Source organism: Perna viridis, chromosome 2 (genome assembly GCF_037379345.1).
Source record: "Perna viridis isolate PV_CMFRI_1.1 ecotype Kerala chromosome 2, ASM3737934v1, whole genome shotgun sequence".
NCBI classification, from domain to species: Eukaryota; Metazoa; Mollusca; class Bivalvia; order Mytilida; family Mytilidae; genus Perna; species Perna viridis.
In genome coordinates, this window is record NC_142446.1 from 220,212 (window position 1) to 239,595 (window position 19,384).

At 32.9% G+C, this 19,384-nt stretch overlaps 1 protein-coding gene across 6 annotated transcripts in view; it reads left to right on the plus strand.

Annotated features, from left to right (window-relative positions):
* Positions 1–19,384, plus strand: part of LOC148623219 (girdin-like) — an 89,372-nt gene that overhangs the window by 37,682 nt on the left and 32,306 nt on the right. For all 6 annotated transcript variants that reach the window (XM_088564875.1, XM_088564876.1, XM_088564878.1 and 3 more), the window contains exons 14-15: positions 10,820–10,947; positions 16,145–16,234. In XM_088564875.1, the coding sequence (XP_088421001.1) occupies positions 10,820–10,947; positions 16,145–16,234 (218 nt within the window). The remainder of the gene's footprint in view (positions 1–10,819; positions 10,948–16,144; positions 16,235–19,384) is intronic.

The window sequence follows — 19,384 nt, forward strand, 5'->3', positions numbered from 1 at the left end:
GTTATTGTCCCCATCATTATTGTTGCTAGTATGAAAAAGTTTGTAGTTAGCTAAAAGAGGTAAATTTTTGATCATAAAGAGGACTTTACCTTTAATCAGTCAGAACTTAAAAAAAAAAAATAATGGGGTTTTATTAAGTTTTTGCCTTGTCATGTCGTTTAGCTTTAGTTGTAGTCAATGATACATTTCTACCAGCTGCTTGAGACACTTGCTTATTACACTGGCCCTTACTGTTCTGCTAAAAAAGGTGTTGATGTAGAAGGTTTATTTCTGATTTAATTTTGACAGTTCTCTTTTTAATTTGTTTTTTTTAGTCAAATTCTGTTGTAAGAAAATTAGTGGAGTGGTTTAAGGGCGATATTTTAATGCACAGGAAGAACACACACCTAATTTATACATCATTTGAAAGAAAAATATTTTTACTTTATTATAAAATTTGTTGTAGAAGTCAAAGGTGGTCTAGTTTTATGAAAAATGGGGGTAATATGGGGAGGGGTAAAATCATGAAAAAATAAAATTGTTTTTGAGATATAATTTCAAAGACAATGAAAGGGCATGAAAATGTCCTTTTTTAATAATCGTAAACAACTACTATTGTGAATTGAATGCAGTATTCAATGATTCATGTATGATATAGTTTAACGTCATAGTATGACGTTTTTCGACACCACTCAAAACAACTCATTTTTATGCCCCAGCAACAAACTGTCGGAGGCATATTAATTTACCCCTGTCTGTCCATCTGTCCGGATTACACATGATCATGACTTGCCCGGCTATCTCCTGGGACAGTTTTTGAACTACATCTAAAATATTTTATGGGATATTTATACACATGATGAAGGTGTGTAGGGCCAAAGGATTTTTAATTTTCGTGAAATATTATGGAAATTGGTGATAGTAACACTTTGTCATTTTAATCAGAAATATGTGGATCATGGCTTGTCCGGCTATCTCCTCGTACAGTTTTTGAACTACATCTAAAATATTTTACAGGATATTTTTACACATGATGAAGGTGTGCAGGGTCAAAGGATTTTGATTTTCGTGAAATATTACAGAAATTGGTGAAAGTTACTTATTTTCGTCAAAAATAGGGCTATATGGCTTGTATGGCTATCTCTTTCTGTAGTTTTTGAACTGCATCTGAAATATTTTTGCTGCATGTTTCTACACATAATGATCATGTGCAAGGTCATAGGGTCTTGATTTTACGGAAATTGGTGAGAGTTAGACTGTTATTTTTGTCAGAAATATATCCCAAGTAACAAAGTTAGGGATTTGTTATGGGGGTATAAACATTTTATGTGTCCATTAATACGTCCATCGGTCCTCTTTTTTTCATCACAACTAGTCTGACACTACCAAACAGAATTTCATGACACTATGTGGCCAGGATACAATATGTAGATATGCATATATTTAGGAATTTCTGATCCCCCAAATTGATCTTCAGACCATGAGTATAACACAAGTCTTGGGAGGATTTCTGAATCTGCAAACCACGTCTTTATACAAAAATAAATAAGTTCCTAATTTGGCAAATCTAGCGAGCGGGGGCATCATTAGTGTCTTACAGACACATTTGATTTACTAAAAAAAAGAAAAAAATCACTACTAACAAATGAGGCGGAGGCTCCTGTGATAAACAGGGCTCCTAGTTTAACTGCTCCATTTGGCAAATGATTGTAAAAAGTAGTGGATTTGTAGGTTTATTCTTTATTTGTTTGATATAAATAAAATTAAAGGACATACAATAGAATTGTCAAAATGATGCATTTTTATACCAGGCCTCTGTTTCACCAACTATTGCAATTTAGAAAAAAAATCAATGAATGAATAATGAAATTCATAAAAAATGCAGTTTGTGATCTCTATACATGCTTTTGTGACAAAACTAGGACATATTCTTCATTAAGGTATACCTAAATCAAAATAAGAAAAAAATATGTGTTATCATATCTACATGTGTAATATGTATAACAATTATATATCTACATTACTACAAAATTTACATGAAATCTGTTGTCAGAAGTCAAAATTATGACTAAAATATGTTATTTCCATATGAATAAATTGCTCTTTATTAGTTCACCATTTTTCATAGTGCGTAGCACACGTTGGTTTGCGGTCAGGCTTATTTTTCTTCCTTTTTTTTTACATCAGCCTATATGGGTCTGGGTGTCACAAGAATAGGCCTGCAGCAGCTTGTCATAATGGGCAATAAATAGGGCTCAGAACCCTGGTCAGGTGCTAGGGCACTCTGCCCACAGAGCAACTGGGTTTGGAGGCCCAGGTGGTGGAATGGGGTACCCCTGACGTATTACATGCTGGGGTCGTCAGGCTATGATGCGGAAAACCTAACCACAAACCATAGTGGTGCACCATATTGGGAAAGATGTCACGTTCCTAGCGTGTTGAAAAACCCTGCTGTGGTATTTGATAGGAGTGGGAACCATAGGCTTTTGCCACAGGAGGCTAAATTTGCCCGACCCTACCCATCCCTCCTTGTTTCTAGTGGCAATTAAAATTTGTCGACCCTATTATCCTTGTGTCCCATCCCATTATCCATTTCATCATCATCATCATCTCATGTTTATTTCATCATCCTTTTCATGTTCATCGCCTCCATAAACATGTAGCTGAAATGTTGCTGCTCGGGCGTTGAACCCCTACAATCAATCGGTCAATCATTTTTTATATCGTATAACATTACAACTCCCAATATGATTGGATCCCTGAACCACCACCTAGGACAGGCTGAGTTTAAACAGGGTTTTAAAAATAACAACTGTGGCAGACCCTATTTCTACCAAAAGTACACAGACTACCACTGAACATTATAAATAATTTAGCTTTTATCTCCAATGGGGAAGATACAAGAGTATCAGGGTGTCTGATTATGTCTCAGTGTGGTTTTCCAAGGAAAACTTGGGTTGACTTCTTGACTATTTTTGCTACCTATGATAAAACAACAAGGAACATGTGTATGCAACAGCTCGGAACTCTTACTATTTCTGAATGACTACAAATTTTATATGTACTTATGATATAACAAGCATTTATACAAACTTATTTAGGCATGAACTAATAAAGGCAGTTGGAAATGAAAAAAAAAAGAAGCGTTTCCTTTTCAACTTTGGAGCAAAAAGAACTTACTTCGAATATTAAAATTAATTCTTAATACTTATGAATTTAAATTTGCTCACTCTTATTTCATCTACCATATAGGATGTGAAATGGGCACATTCTCTAGCCTTGAAATATGCGACATACATGTACGAGTGTATGAACTATTTAACTTGATTGTTCAAAAAGCTTCCAAACAACTACAACATATTCATTTTAATTACAAGATGATGGTTGTATTGCCTTTAATGGGTATTTTGAGCACCTTCAAATCCTAATAAAGAAAATGAACTACTCAAATTTACTTAAAAGCTAAGCTTAGATTTAACAGTTTACAAGGATGAAAGGTTTGAAGCAACCAATCTTTTAGATACAAAATCATACATAAAAGAATATGAAAGATTACAATACCCGCTTACAAAAAGTTTCTAGAAAGGATGCCAACCGTACCGTTGCACCTTGTCCATGCTCTAAGATCTGGTAGAGTTGCTTATGTACTAATGTTACTTTGTATGTATTATTTTGGTTATTTAATATTTTGTGTTGTGTGTGTCTGTTTTTGCTTATCTTGTCACAGCTCTTGATTTCAACTAGAATCTTGGTTCCCTTAATTAATCTTTCACTTTATACTGGTGGGATGGCTGATGATCAGTCCATGAAATATACTTGTGATATGTATAATTATATGTATCACAAAATACATTCAGTTTTAATAAACTATAATTGAAATACAATCATGAAGTTTTTCATATGTTTTAATGCTATATATTTGTACTATATGAACAAATATAGGTGTGTAAGAATTTTTATTTGATATATTATACACACTCATGAAAATACTCATAGATTACTGTTTGATTGTTTGATTACTAATTGATATGTTTTTGGATGAAGGACAATATATACATGTAGATTGACCATGCTTAATTGATTATGGCATGGGCTCTGTTTTGTTTAAGAGAAAGCACGTTGGAGCAGTTCCTCGACCAATACCTGACTACAGACAATGCCATGTCTTGTTTATGCCAAGTGAACTTAAATGGGAGATTTTCTTCCATCCTTCACAAAAAATATGGAGTGGGTGGAAGGATTTTATTTATTATTCCCTTCTAGATATCTGCTAGCCTAATTTTAGCTATTTGATGTAAATATATTGTATGTTCTAAATCCATAACCACATCTGAAATGCCAGATGAATCGAACATTCTTACAACGTATAAACTCCGGCAACAAGCAGAAATCTATTCCGGCAATTGACTATTAATATTCTTTGTTGCATACTATCAAAATAATTACTATATTTTCTGATTATTAGTGTTGCAAGGAATCTTGAGGGTTTTTGTTAATGCCCGTATTCTTGCTAATACATGTAGATAACATTGAATTTTGTTGTTCTTAAACAGCATTTAATATAAAGAGACTAGTTAAAAGGAGGTGACATCCAAATTTTACACATTCTTTTGTAGACTATTTTTGTATATATTCCCTCATGTCTTTGTTGGCAGATTCTGTGCCAGAAAGTCTCGACTAAAATATTAAATATGAACGAGGCCTTCATCTTCCACCATTGCATATTTTTCTCTACTTTAATATATACACGTTACATTAAAGTTCCTCACAAATCTGACAATTAACATGAATTTTACAAAAAAACTGGATTGTATGATTTTTTTTTTTTACGACAAGTCTTGAAATGAACTTAAATATATCCTTCACAAATTTGAAAAAGTTCCGGGTGTGTGTTCGGTGGGTGCATTAATCTCTTAAATAAAGCCCTTTCCAGGGGTTCCACTATATTTAACATATTTATTTTTCTAAAATTTATAAAAAAAACTCCAATAAAAACAAAGGAATGTCTATGATATTATTCTATACCACAACGGTCAGACTGGAATTCATTTTTTGGGATGAAAACTTGACCATCTTAGAAATTATGAGCCAAAAAGGAGGCCGGAAACATGCATTTTCCTTATGCTTAACCCACCAAACGAAGTTGTGGAGGGTATAATGTTTTTGACCTGTCAGTCTATCTTCAGTTTTCCGGACATCTTTTTTTTTCAGTGCTTGCAGATATTGACATGATTTTTGGTGTAGAAGTTCACCATGGTAAATTACAGGTCGTTTAACTATTGTTCCACTCCAACGATTTTTACTAAAATTACGGGCTTGGACTTAAAAAAATTATCAGAAATAAATGTTCTCCGGACTTTTTTTTCTAAAAGGTTGCAGACATTGACATGATTTTTGGTATATAATTTCACCATGTTAAGTTACAGGTTAAGTTTACGTTTCTTTCTGTTCCATTGATTTTTAACGAAATTACGGGCCTTGAACTTAGCAAAATTCAGAAAAAGAACTGTTTTCCAGACTTTTTTCTAAAAGCTTGCAGATATTGACATGATTTTTAGTATTTAAACTCACCATGATAAGTTACAGGACAAGTTTGTGTGTGGTTCTGCTCTGATGATTTTTACTGAAATTATGGGCCTTGAACTTAGCTAACTTCACAGAAATAACCATTTTTTAAACTTTTTTCTTAACGCTTGCAGATTATGACATGATTTTTGGTATATAAGTTCACCATAAGTTACAGGTCAAGTGTAAGTTTTGTTTTGCTATGATAATATTTACTTTCGATTAATTTAAACTCAAACAAATTGCAGTCTGGAGTTTAAAATTTACTTTAGTATCCAGCATGGGGACTCGTGGAGTATGTGAGCGCGCTCACTAAGGTTCTTTAATTTCCAGATAATTACTTGACTATTAGTGAATGGATCTCTTTGAAATTGTTTTACAAGGTGCCATACCACCAAAGGAAGACTGAGGTTGATTTTTGGGTTAACACATGAACCTTTTTTAAATTAGGGGCCAAAAAGGATTGGAACTAGCATTTTCCTAGAGTCTGAAAAATAACTAACGTATATGTTAATGGATCTCATATAAAATTTTACCACAATGTGACATACACGGGCAAATATGCCACACATGAGAATCATATGCTTTGCATCACATGATTATCATATAAATTGAGCACCATATGATAATCATATGGTTTGGTATACATATGATTATCGCATGGTTATCATATAATAATCATATGTTTTTCGCAAACTTACGATTATCATATGTTTTTTAGCCAAAATTACCATATGAGAATCATATGATAATCATATGACTATCATATGTTCAGAATCATATGATTGTCATATGATTACCATATGATTATCATGTGAATGGAGCACCATATGATTATCGTATGCGGCACATTTGGCTGTGTACTACAAAAAGAAAGACTGGGATTGATTTTTGGGGTTGTAAAAATAGGGGGCCACAAAGGGGCCTGAAACAAATATTTTGTCTGATTTCTGGATGATAACTTGAATAAAAGGGTATGGATTGATTTGAAGTTATACTACTAAGTGCCATACCACAAAGGAAGGTTGGGATTTATTTTCAAGGTTTTGACTGGAACAGTTTAGTAACAAGGGGCCAAAAAGTTACCACTTTGATTCCAGTCAAATTTGTAACCTGTTTAAAATATCTCATCATATTCAAGATTCAAATCTGTATGAAATTTGAATGGTGTGTCCATACTTGCCCCAAAAATTCAGGGTTTGACCTCTGTGGTCGTATCAAGCTGGGCCCTGTGAAGCATTTCATAGTTAAATTTTGTAGGATTGTTAATCACCATATGTAATTGATCCTATTGTGCCACCATTTTGATTCAACAAATTTTACAGGAGTTTTTGGACTTCTACACTTAAACTTTTTTGGAGATGGCAGGGGACATATGGCTATGCATTGTCATCTTTTTCAAACAGTATTGGAATATTTGGATATTATAAAATCAATATAAAGGAAGATCTAAATCCCAAAATAAATTGTATACAAGAAGTTCTCAAATCCAAAAGTTTGGAAATAGAAAACCAGTTCCAGTACCAAGAAGTTCTACCATGTGCAATACAAGAATGAAACCTTGTCATTTTATGAATTTTAAAATTTGTTATACTGCAAATTTTGATCCATGAATGAAAGCAGAACTTTTTACTGAATTTTGATCCATGAATGCACTCTGAAAGCAGAACTTTTTACTGAATTTTGATCCATGAATGTATCCAGAAAGCAGAACTTTTTACTAAATTTAGATCCATGAATGCACCCTGGAAGCAGAACTTTTAACTGAATTTTGATCCATGAATGCACCCTGAGAGCAGAACTTTTTATTGAATTTAAATTTCAAAATAACTTTAATTGTGTTCACACTTGCCCCAAGTGAACAGAGTTTTAACTGGCTGCTGTCCTATCATGCCGTGCTCAGCAAAGATTTTTATTGGCTATTTTCATGTTATTATTTCTTTTTCTACTTCATTTAAACTATGGTAAAAATTCTTACCATGCTAACCAAACATTGCTAACATGTTTCTTAGGGTTCACAGAATGGTTATGAGGATTTTTTATATGTTGGCAAACATGCATGGCTGCCATTACTAAGAATAGACAGTAGAAGTCAAACAGCAGTTTTTTCCATAGAAAAATGTTTGCTTTAAACAAATTTTGTTTTAGGTTAAAGTATTTGTAATCTAACAGTGGACATATTTTCATGAAAATCTGTTGACCTTTGTTGGTCTTATTGTCATTTATTTGTTTCATTTTGCTTTTTTTGTTTTCATATTTAAAGATCAACTGCTCACAAAATCTCAAGTGCCAATGTTTTTAAACTTTGTTGACCTCAAAATGCTCTTTCCAATGGATCTAGTTTTGTGTTGCTGAAATGAATCACGGGGTAGCAGGAATGATTACTTAAAAGGGGCCTCTTTAATTGATGAACTTTTTGTTCTGAATGATACAACTAAATGATTTCAATTCTCCAGGTGAAAGATTCAGGCTCTTTAGAGTCTCAAGTTCTAAATTTTATAGCTCAGCTGAAACTACAAATATTTATTGTACTGTTGATCAGGTGACACCTTCTCAGGTACATGGCTACTCAAAGTATTGAAAGTTGTTGTTCATGCTCCTTGTAGCCTATTGTTCTTTAAACCTGTAAATGTCTTCATTGGTCATAGCTACATGTATATTACTGTCAATTAAATTTATTAATCCTTGAGCCTCTGATGGTCTGTTTGATTTGTTCAGAACGAACTTATTATATAATAAGTTCGTACTGTCAAGTCTTGTTAAGTTGAAGTCTAAGGGACCAGGAAAAAATGTTTGAGTTATCCTAGGTTCGTGTGTAATCTGTTATGTAATACCCTCCAAAAATAATGCAGTTGAGTGTCCATCTGTTACTCTGTCCGCTGACCATATCCAGGAATATCTTTCTTGGAATATGAATTTTATTTTTTCAATTAATTTGTGTTATCTTTCTTGGAATGCTGAAAAAGGTGAAGGTTGCAGTCTTGTATTGTTTTTCCTATAAACAATGGTGAATGCGCTGTAATCTAACTTTGGACCATGTATTTCCAGTATAGAAGTATCAAATGTCATTTTTAGATGAGCTGTACCTGTGATGTTTTTTGGCCAGCTGCAGCCTACCCTGTGGTATGAGGATTTCCTTGCTGTTTATTGAAGACTAAATGGTGGCCTTGGGCTGACATTTTCATCTTGGTGGTGTTGTTGTTTCTTTGATGTATACACCATACCTGTTCTCGTTATATTTGGTACACCAGAACAAGTCAAACTAAAATAGACTTTTTTGCTAATCAGTTTGAGATCTTCACATAGCAAAACATGTCATTGTGAATATGGGGGTCATGGGGGCCCATCTCTTATCCATTACTCCTCCTATACCACTTAATGGAATTGAATGAAACTTTCACAGAATCTTTATGGCATGTTCCCATTGTGCACCTCATATTTTAAATTTGATCCAAATCAATATGGGGGTCAGAAGGAGCATGTTACCAAATGGGGGAGTGGGGGTATCAAGTTGGCGAGCATAGCTCACATTTTTTGTAGTTTTTCCTCAGGAACAAGTTTTTATTTACCCTATACTTAGGCAAAGGTAAAAGGAAGCAGACTCTTAGTTTGTTGTTTTGACATCCACTCAGGAATATGTAATACAAGACTGATACCTTTTGAGATATGGAGTCAAGATGAAGTTTGAATTTGAGTTTGATCTGTTTTTTTGTATTTGATGATTTGTAACTAAGCATTTTATACAACACAACATGGCAGGGTATCCTTTCATGTCGCACTAGGTGTCCTATTTTTAGGAATGTTAATATAAACTTTTTTGTAAAGATAAGCTGATAAATAAACATTCACTTAATGAGAGAAAAACTGCAATTTAATGGTTTTAGATGCTTTTTACATAATTTTGGTTGAAGTTGAGATATGATTATACACAAACATTTCAAATATACACATTGTACATAGAGTAAAGTTCAACATCAGTAGCTGTAGATGAAAAGATTTGTTATACAGTATCTTTTGTAAACTTATGATTATATGTACATTTAAACAGCTGAAAGACTTAACTTAAGGATATAAAATCACATGTATTACTTATTTTTTTAAGTTTTCTGGGAACCCAACATAAAGATATAATGATTACATGTAGTTATCTTGGAGGCCTAACTTTGGGATATAATGATTGCATGTAGTTAGGTGGGAGGCCTAACTTTGGGACATGATTACATGTAGTTAGCTGGGTGGCCTGACTTTGGGATATAATGATTACATGTAGTTAGCTGGGAGGCCTAACCTTGGGATATAATGATCACTTGTAGTTATCTGGGTGGCCTAAGTTTGGGATATAATGATTACATATAGTTAGGTGGGAGGCCTAACTTTGGGACATGATTACATGTAGTTAGCTGGGTGGCCTAACTTTGGGATATAATGATTACATGTAGTTAGCTGGGAGGCCTAACCTTGGGATATAATGATCACTTGTAGTTATCTGGGTGGCCTAAGTTTGGGATATAATGATTACATATAGATAGCTGGGATATCTTACTTTGGGATATAATGATTACATATAGTTAGCTGGGATATCTTACTTTGGGATACAATGATTACATGTAGTTAGCTGGGAGGCCTAACCTTGGGATACAATGATCACTTGTAGTTATCTGGGAGACCTAAGTTTGGGATATAATGATTACATGTAGTTAGCTGGGAGGCCTAACTTTGGGATATAATGATTACATATAGTTAGCTGGGATATCTTACTTTGGGATATAATGATTACATATAGTTAGCTGGGATATCTTACTTTGGGATACAATGATTACATGTAGTTAGCTGGGAGGCCTAACCTTGGGATACAATGATCACTTGTAGTTATCTGGGAGACCTAAGTTTGGGATATAACGATTACATGTAGTTAGCTGGGAGGCCTAACTTTGGGATATAATGATTACATATAGTTAGCTGGGATATCTTACTTTGGGATACAATGATTACATGTAGTTAGCTGGGAGGCCTAATCTTGGGATATAATGATCCCTTATAGTTATCTAGGAGACCTAACTTTGGGATATAATGATCACTTGTAGTTAGCTGGGAGGCCTAACCTTGGAATATAATGATTACATATAGTTAGCTGGGATATCTTACTTTGGGATATAATAATTACATATAGTTAGCTGGGACATCTTACTTTTGGATGTTGAGTAGTTTTTCTTGAACATACACAGATTAAATAAGTTTTACATTAAATCTAAGGTCTTAATTGTTTTCTTTCTAGGATCTGGTGAATGAAAAGATCCGCAGTCAACAGCTGAGTAATGAACTAGAGAAGCTAAATGGTGAATTAGAGCGAGTTGGTATTAACAAGGAGAAGTTGGTCATGGCAGAGCAAGCTCAGGATGAAAAGTAAATAATAATGTGTTAACAATTATTGTTTATGTTTCTTTTCACATAGTGTAGATAAATGTGAATTATTAGTTCTTTAATCCTTTTCATATTCTGGCTCCCCAATACATTGGTTTTAACAACATATTATATGCTTCCAGCTGAGGTTGCTGTATTTTTATTTAAAAATAAATATTCTGTCATTACTTCCTTTAGAGGCACTGGTATATTGGTTTAATCATTTAGATTCCATGCCTCAATTGATTTTTACTGTTTAAGAATAGGGGTGAAAAAAGGGCCAAACATTTTATAATGCTGAACTATATAACCTATTCTTGTCCCCTGTGACGTGTTGCGAACGGACATTGAAATGCCGCGCGTCCATCAAGCCGTCCATCCATTTGCATGTTCCACAGTTTTTATGTTATGCTTTTACCAAATAAGTTTTTCTTTTGGTATTTACAGTTTTCCACACTTTTTTAGCTCACCTGGCCAAAGGCCATGTGTGCTATTACCATCACTTGATTTTTCAAAACTCTTCTTCTCTGACATTACTTGACCAATTGGAAGCAAACTTGGTATACACAAAAGTGTTCAGCATGATGATTTCATTTAAATCTGTTAAGGTCTCACTAACCACTTCCGGGTCATATGCCCCCCCCCCCACTATGTAGTACCAAAAACACACTGAACCTAGACATATGCATTGTAAGTGCATTATTTGTGTGTATTATGATTAAAAGTAGTCAAAATAAAGCTGAGAATGTGTACTTAAAAATCATATATGTAATTAACTACAAAAGTGTATGAATATTGTTTACATGTGGGAGTAATTTGCCTCCATGCTGTCAGTTAGCTGAACAGGTAAACATGTGGATTTTCAGTATTATTTATTCAAGTAAATTTTGTGAAGAATTTCTACAATCATCGTACCATTAGCATAATGATTTTGGAAGCCTTATTTCCAAACTTCACAACGGTATGTAACTTTAAGATGTCATTTGTCCTGGGAATTCACAGTGAGACTTTGAAAATTACTTTTTTAACATGTAAAGTAATGGAAACGTTAGAAGTGGTTAGTGAGACCTAAGCCATGTTGGAGTTATTGCCCTTTTTCAATGTTTTTTTGATAATTTTAATGTTATTTTTTTCAAAAATCTTCTCATCCGACACTACTTTACCAATTGCAACCAAACTCAGTACAAATGTTCCTAGGGATATATTCCATAGAACTGATTTGGGGATTTATGATCCATCAAAAAACATGGCCGCCATTACTAAAAATAGAACATAGGGTCAGACAGTAGTTTTTTGCGTATATCCCCAAAACCATTAGTGTTAGCCAAATTCATTCAATAGCTGAAATGATCCTTATTATTAGGACTACTAAAGTCTTCAGTTATAAAAGTTGTCAGATGACTCCTTGTAAGAGATATTGCCCTTGAAAGGGGAAAAATGAAGTGTTTTTTTTAGTTTTCAGCCAATATCATGACAACTATGATAGATAAAAAGAAACTTTCAATTGTTGAAATGATCCTTGTGATAAGTCCTACCTAAGTCTTCTTGAGTTAAAATTGTTGGACAACTTCTTAAATTTATTGCCCTTGAAGGACAAAATTCAACTAGGTGAGCGATTCAGACTTCTGGGAGCCTCTTGTTTTGTAATGCCTTTACCAATTGATTTTATCTTTTGTAAGTAGTCTATGAGAAGTTACAGAATTAAGTTTGACTTTCGTTACGGTTGAATGATTTTTACGGAAGTTACAACCCTTGGACTTTCAGTAAATTTAAAGTTTTTCACCATTTTTTTTTTTTTTTTTTTTTTTTTTTTGCGGGGGGCATTGGAATGCAGTTCTTTTATTTGTTCATGGATCTTTGTAAATTTGTATCACATATTCCATATCTCAAAAATTAGGCTATGATTGATTGTATGGGTTATTACAACATAAATCAAGAAAACTAGGGGCAGAAACAAACATTTTTCATTTTTTCAGACTGTATCTTGAGTCAGAGTGTATGAAACTGTACTACTAGTTTTCATACCACAAAAGAAATGTTGTGATGGATCAAATTAGTTATGAACCTTACCTATAAGGAGTTTAGCACCAGCAAGGGGTTTGAAATAATCATTTCTAAAACTTTGTATAAATTGCTTATTTCTTATGGCTAACTTGAAATTTTAAAGTTCTTTGACCACTGAGATATATGAAATTTGAATATTGTGTCCACACTAGTCCCAACTGTTCAAATGTAGTCATATCTAGTTCACTCTACAAAGCATATATTATTAATTTTAGAAAATGAGCAAAAAAAAAATGATTATAAAATTACTTCCTGTTAAGGGGGGTTAGTCATGCCTTCATGGCTAAGGGATAGGTTAATTGGATAACTGCAGACAAAACATTTCTAAACCAGAGTATGGGTTAGTTTCATTAATGGTTTTCTAAATTATTTCCAAAAAACCAAATGATTCCAAATTCTGATAAGACTTTATTTCTATATTTTGAAGAATCATCTCATGTTAATTTTATTAATTATATAAGACTGTATGAATATAATTTAAATTAGTTAATTCTTTTACCTAAAATTCCTTTATGCAGAAGAATATTTAATTTTACATTATATTTATTTTTCCCACAAAATATGTCAACAAAGGTGTCAACATTTTACTGATATTTCTTTTAGTTTTTATCTCTGCACCCCATGAACAAAAGAAATGTTAACTTTATATGTTCTGAAATGACAAAGGCAGCCTCTTGGTATTGACTTTAATAGTTTCATCTGATATTAGTTGAAAAGTTTGAATGACTAGAATTGATTTTTTGCGGTAGTAGTTTATTGATTGACTGAACAGCTCCTGAGTCTACCTATACACAGGATGTAAATTTTATGCTTGTTTAAATAAAATATAGCACGTGGATAAACAGGGACTATTTCCGTCTTCCCTGTTATATTGACCTTCTATTTCTTGTGTTTATTTTGTTTGAGATATTTCAGGAAATAATTTTTGTTAGTTACTTGTTTCTGTTCATTGTAAAACTATAAGTTCACATTAATATGGAAGTTCTTCTGATATAAGGATTAAATATTAAAGTGTTATGGATGTACCATACAAAGGCTATCGCCACAGTTATGCAGCACCAAGAACTATAAAAGACAGAACAGCTCAGAGAGCTAATAGTTTAGATGTAGAGTTAGATGAGATATTGTCACAGTATGGTATGGTAGATAGAGAAGTGAATACTGGCTTTCTTTATAGTGGAGAAACTAATGTGAGACATCTCAAAAGAGGTCCTAAAATAGACAGAATTGTTAGTCAGAAAAGGTCATTGGAAGATGTAGCTAACTATGGTCCATGTTCAGATATTGATTGGAAAACTGTCTCAGAAAAAGGCAAAAGATTGTCTATAGATAATGGTTTACAATTTAGATGGTCAACTTGTGTAAATACTTCTCATGGTCATCAGTTCTACAATCAGGAAATTAACAAGGAAAGAAAAGCTTATAATGGGGAAATATTCTGTAATAACAGGGAAGAAATGGTAGGAATCCTTGACCAAACTAAGGTGTCTAACCACCAACAAAATAGACCAGAAATATTCTATAATAACAGAGAGGAAATGGTCGGAATCCTTGACCAAACTGAGGTGTCTAATCACCAACAAAATAGACCAGAAATATTCTGTAATAACAGAGAGGAAATGGTCGGAATCCTTGACCAAACTAAGGTGTCTAATCACCAACAAAATAGACCAGAAATATTCTGTAATAACAGAGAGGAAATGGTAGGAATCCTTGACCAAACTAAGGTGTCTAATTACCAACAAAATAGACAAGAAAAATTCTGTAATAACAGAGAGGAAACACTAGGAATCCTTGACCAAACTGAGGTGTCTAATTACCAACAAAACAATGATGAAGGTCAAAATATGAATGAGTTGATTACTGTAAAGAAACTAGGTGATAATAAACTAAGGGATCAGGAATGCTGTTTTTATGTTTCTTCCAATCAATACCTGGATATTATTGTAACTGACAGAAATAATTCAGAGGAGTCCAGTAAGTCTACAATAGGTAACCTAGAACATGTTCATTTGTTAAGTCAGGTTAGAGACTCAGTTTGTACTTCATGCATTTCTGCTGAAACAAATTTAGAAGAAGTGATAGATTATAACAAAAGCAACCAGAATTATGACCTTAATTCTTACTGTGAGGTTGCTAATGATAGAAGTGATATGACTATTCCCGATGATAATGCCATTATTACAGAATCTCCAACTTATGCTGATCATATGTTGTATTGTAATAAAATGACTGATCATACAGAAATCACAATACAAAATGAAATGACATTACCCACTACTAGTGAAATACCAAGTGGAATGACATTACCCACTACTAGTGAAATACCAAGTGGGATGACATTTCCAGAAGATAATGAAATTACTTTTCCAGAAGATAATGAAATAACTTTGCCGGAAGATAATGAATTGACATTTCCAGGAGCTATTGAAATGACTTTCCCAGAAACAGATGAATTGGCATTTCCTAATATTGAAGAAATACCTGATACTAATGAAACAAAGTGTTATGATACCAAAGAAACACCTAATTCTAATGACATTGATATACAGTTATTGAAACAAACTGTTTTAACGTAAGTATCATCATCATCATATACTGTCCAGTCTTAGAAAATGGTGTCTTTAGATACAGGTTTGGTCTGCATGCTTTTGTCTTTATATACATGTTTTGTCTACATGCTTTGTCTTTATATGCAAGTTTGTCTACATGCTTTTGTCTTTAGATGCAGGTTTTATCTACATGCTTTTTTTAGATACAGGTCTTGTTTACATGCTTTTGTCTTTAAGTACATGTTTTGTCTACATGCTTTTTTATAGATACAGGTTTTGTCTACATACTTTTGTCTTTATATACAGGGTTTGTCTTCATGCTTTTTTTATTATACAGGTTTTGTCTACATGCTTTTGTCTTTATATTTAGGGTTTGTCTTCATGCTTTTTTTTTAGATACAGGTTTTGTCTACAGGCTTTTGTCTTTATATACAGGGTTTGTCTTAAGTTTTTTTTTAGATACAGGTTTTGTCTACATGTCTGTCTGTGTGTGTGTTTTTTTTTTGTTTTTTTTTTGTTTTTTTTTTTTTTTTTAGCCATTGGCTTTTGTCAATTTCATTTAGAATTTTTTTTCTTTAATACAGTCGATACAAAGCCTTAGAAAATATGATGGAAGAAGCCTTTAAAAAGAACATGGAAATAAAGGAAGATAAGATACTTTCACTACAGAGCAGGTAAACTATATATGATAAGGCTATCCCTACTTTTGATTTCCGCTAGAATCTTGGTTCCCTTGATTACTCTTTTATGAATCCTCTGCTATTCTCATGTAAGTTAAGTGTTTCACTCAAATGTCAACTTTAAAAGAAGATAATGAAATTACTTTTCCAGAAGATAATGAAATAACTTGAGATAAAGGATACTACAGACGCTATAAGGTCAGCCTCAAATTTTGACTTACACGTAGAAATCGATCGTAAAGGAAAACTATTAACCAAACTTTATGACAAATGTGATAACTTTTCATTCAGAATTGTCAACTTTCCTTTCATCTGTGGCAACATCCCTTCAACACCTGCATATGGAGTATTCGTATCACAACTCATACATTATGCCAGAGCTTGCAGAAACTACGCAGACTTTTTGTATCATGTTAGAACTCTAACAAATAGGCTTCTTGAACTGGATTATGTTGCTACAAGATTGAAGTCATCACTACAGAAGTTTTATGGTCGTCATCATGTACTCGTTGATCGTTATGGTGTATCCATCTGCACCATGAAAACTGATTTATTCAACAGGTCATAGTTTTCCTTTCATCGTTTGTCTACCCAGTACTTGACTTTTTATGAGCAACTCGGCGGGTGTTTCTAGAAAAGCAGAGGATGCTTACCCTACTGGCGCACCTGGTCCATGCTCCCAGTTTTTAGTGGAGTCTGAGTTGCTCATTTGCTTTTGTTACTTTGTATGTATGATTTTAGTTACTTTATGTTCTTTGTTGTGTATATCTGTTTTCCATGTCTGGTCTTTGTCCCTGGATTACATTCTTTTGATTACCGCTATAACCTTGGTTCCCTTCATTACTCTTAAAACTCTTCATTTCTTTGCTAAGAAAATGAAGTAATATTAAATTATTAGAAATAAGTTGTTGGTGTATAAAATCTGCTATTATAAGAATTTAATTCACAATATCTTTTTCACTTAAGCAGTTTTAAAGTGCTTTTAAGTATTGATTGAAAATTGCAAATTTTTAAGAGTTAAAAATAAGTCTATTGAACAAAATTTGCATAGAAGTTGAGTGAATTTACTTTGTATAACTCAGAGAGGAAGTAAGGTATTATATTTGTCACCTATGATTTGTGACACATTTTGTCTCTGGTTTACATAATAGGACTAAAACATATGACCCATTTTCTCTGGTATAAAATGATATTTTTGTTGATAGATTGTAATTATTTCATAGATAAAAAAAAAGGACACTATAGATGCATGTATGCATGTAATGAAAATATATCAATCAACAAAAAATCAACAAGTATTCTCGAATTCTAATACATAAATAATATGTATAAGTATCATATTTCTAAACATTTCAATTATGTATTGTAGATTTCATAACTTTACAACTTGTGATTCTGATTATAAGGCCACCAAAAACAAAATGTGTGAGCAAAATGTGATGTCATTGTCTGAAAACTCGAAAATGTGTGTATTTTTATACGCCCGGCTATATAGATGTACTGATACTATTCCTGAAATTTTGCATACAGTTTTATAGACATGCTAGATTATTGTTGTATAATGGTATACCATTGTCCGTCCGTCCGTCCATTGGTCCTTCCGTCCATCACTCAAATTTGCTTTTACAGATTCAAATGAAATTTTAGCACAATATTAATATTCACAGAAGAACGCTCCCTTTCGATTTGAAGAATTATTTATTTGTCGTTCCAGAGTTACAGAACTTTATTCACTTAAAAATCTATGTTGTTGTCTAATCTGATGTAATTACCACGACATAAGATTGCTGCTTACTTATAGTTTTGAAAAGCTGTATTATATTGGGACCAACAAATGACTTCAATTCTACAATAGATTTGATTTTTATGAATACTGAATAATTATCAGAGTGTTACCCTAGAAACTTATTATTCTGACCACAAGGCAATATGGACTTCTTTACAGTAGAAGTAGAAGGAATTGTACTATTAACTGTAGGTCTTACCTCATAATAATATTATTACATAATGAATTATTTGTCCAGTTTTCAATTCTGTAGTTTATTATAGTTTTATCTAGTTCAAAAACAAAGAATCCTTTTTAAATGCTATTGTATACTTTCATCATGTCAAACAGTTGTAAGGTCATTTATACTTTTTGAATAAATGAAGAAAAAACTTTGCTCACTATATATACAGACTGATTTTTTGGTGATCAGAAATCAGGTTATTGTTTTCTTAAATTTATACCATCAGCTATTCTTACGGACGGGCATTCTTGTGCTCTTAGTGCAGCTGTTTATTTATTTTTTTTTTCATTTTTTTTTTAGCTCTTTTTGGGTCTTAGTTACACGTGGTATGATACCTAGTGATAATATGTCATAGAGATCTATAAATTTATACTCCTTTGACAGATCTCTTAGAATCTTAATCATGCCTCAAGATTTTATACCACCAAAAAAAAAAAAAAGAGAAAAGAATGGATTAATTTTTGTGTTTATAGCATATAATTCAATTATTATTTGATATGGTGAATACAACTAAGTATTTAGTGGATTTAGGGTCAAAAGTCCTAAATTATACTTTGTTTGGTTTCATCAAAAAATGAATACTAGAGATTCATCTAACCATGTATGTTGGATATTAAACCACAATAGGTACGTGGCCAATTTTATTTTGAAGATTTTTAACCACTTTCATTCTGTGCCAGAAACCTATGTCCAGCATTAATTACTTTTGAGGGATGAAGTGTTCCAGCATTATTCTGGCACTTGTCCGAACTATGATAAACTAGATGAATTTTTTTGTGGTTGTTAACACAAGAACATTTGTCTGTTGTGGAGAAATTGGTTTTATTGGTAGTTATATAATGGTTTTATTGGTAGTTCTTTGGTTATTTATTGGTAGTTATATGGTGGCTTTATTGGTAGTTCTTTGGTGGTTTTATTGGTAGTTCTTCGGTGGCTTTATTGGTAGTTCTTTGGTGGTTTTATTGGTAGTTCTTCAGTGGCTTTATTGGTAGTTCTTTGGTGGTTTTATTGGTAGTTCTTTGGTGGCTTTATTGGTAGTTCTTTGGTGTTTTTATTGGTAGTTCTTTGGTGGCTTTATTGGTAGTTATATGGTGGTTTTATAGGTAGTTCTTCGATGGCTTTATTGGTATTTCTT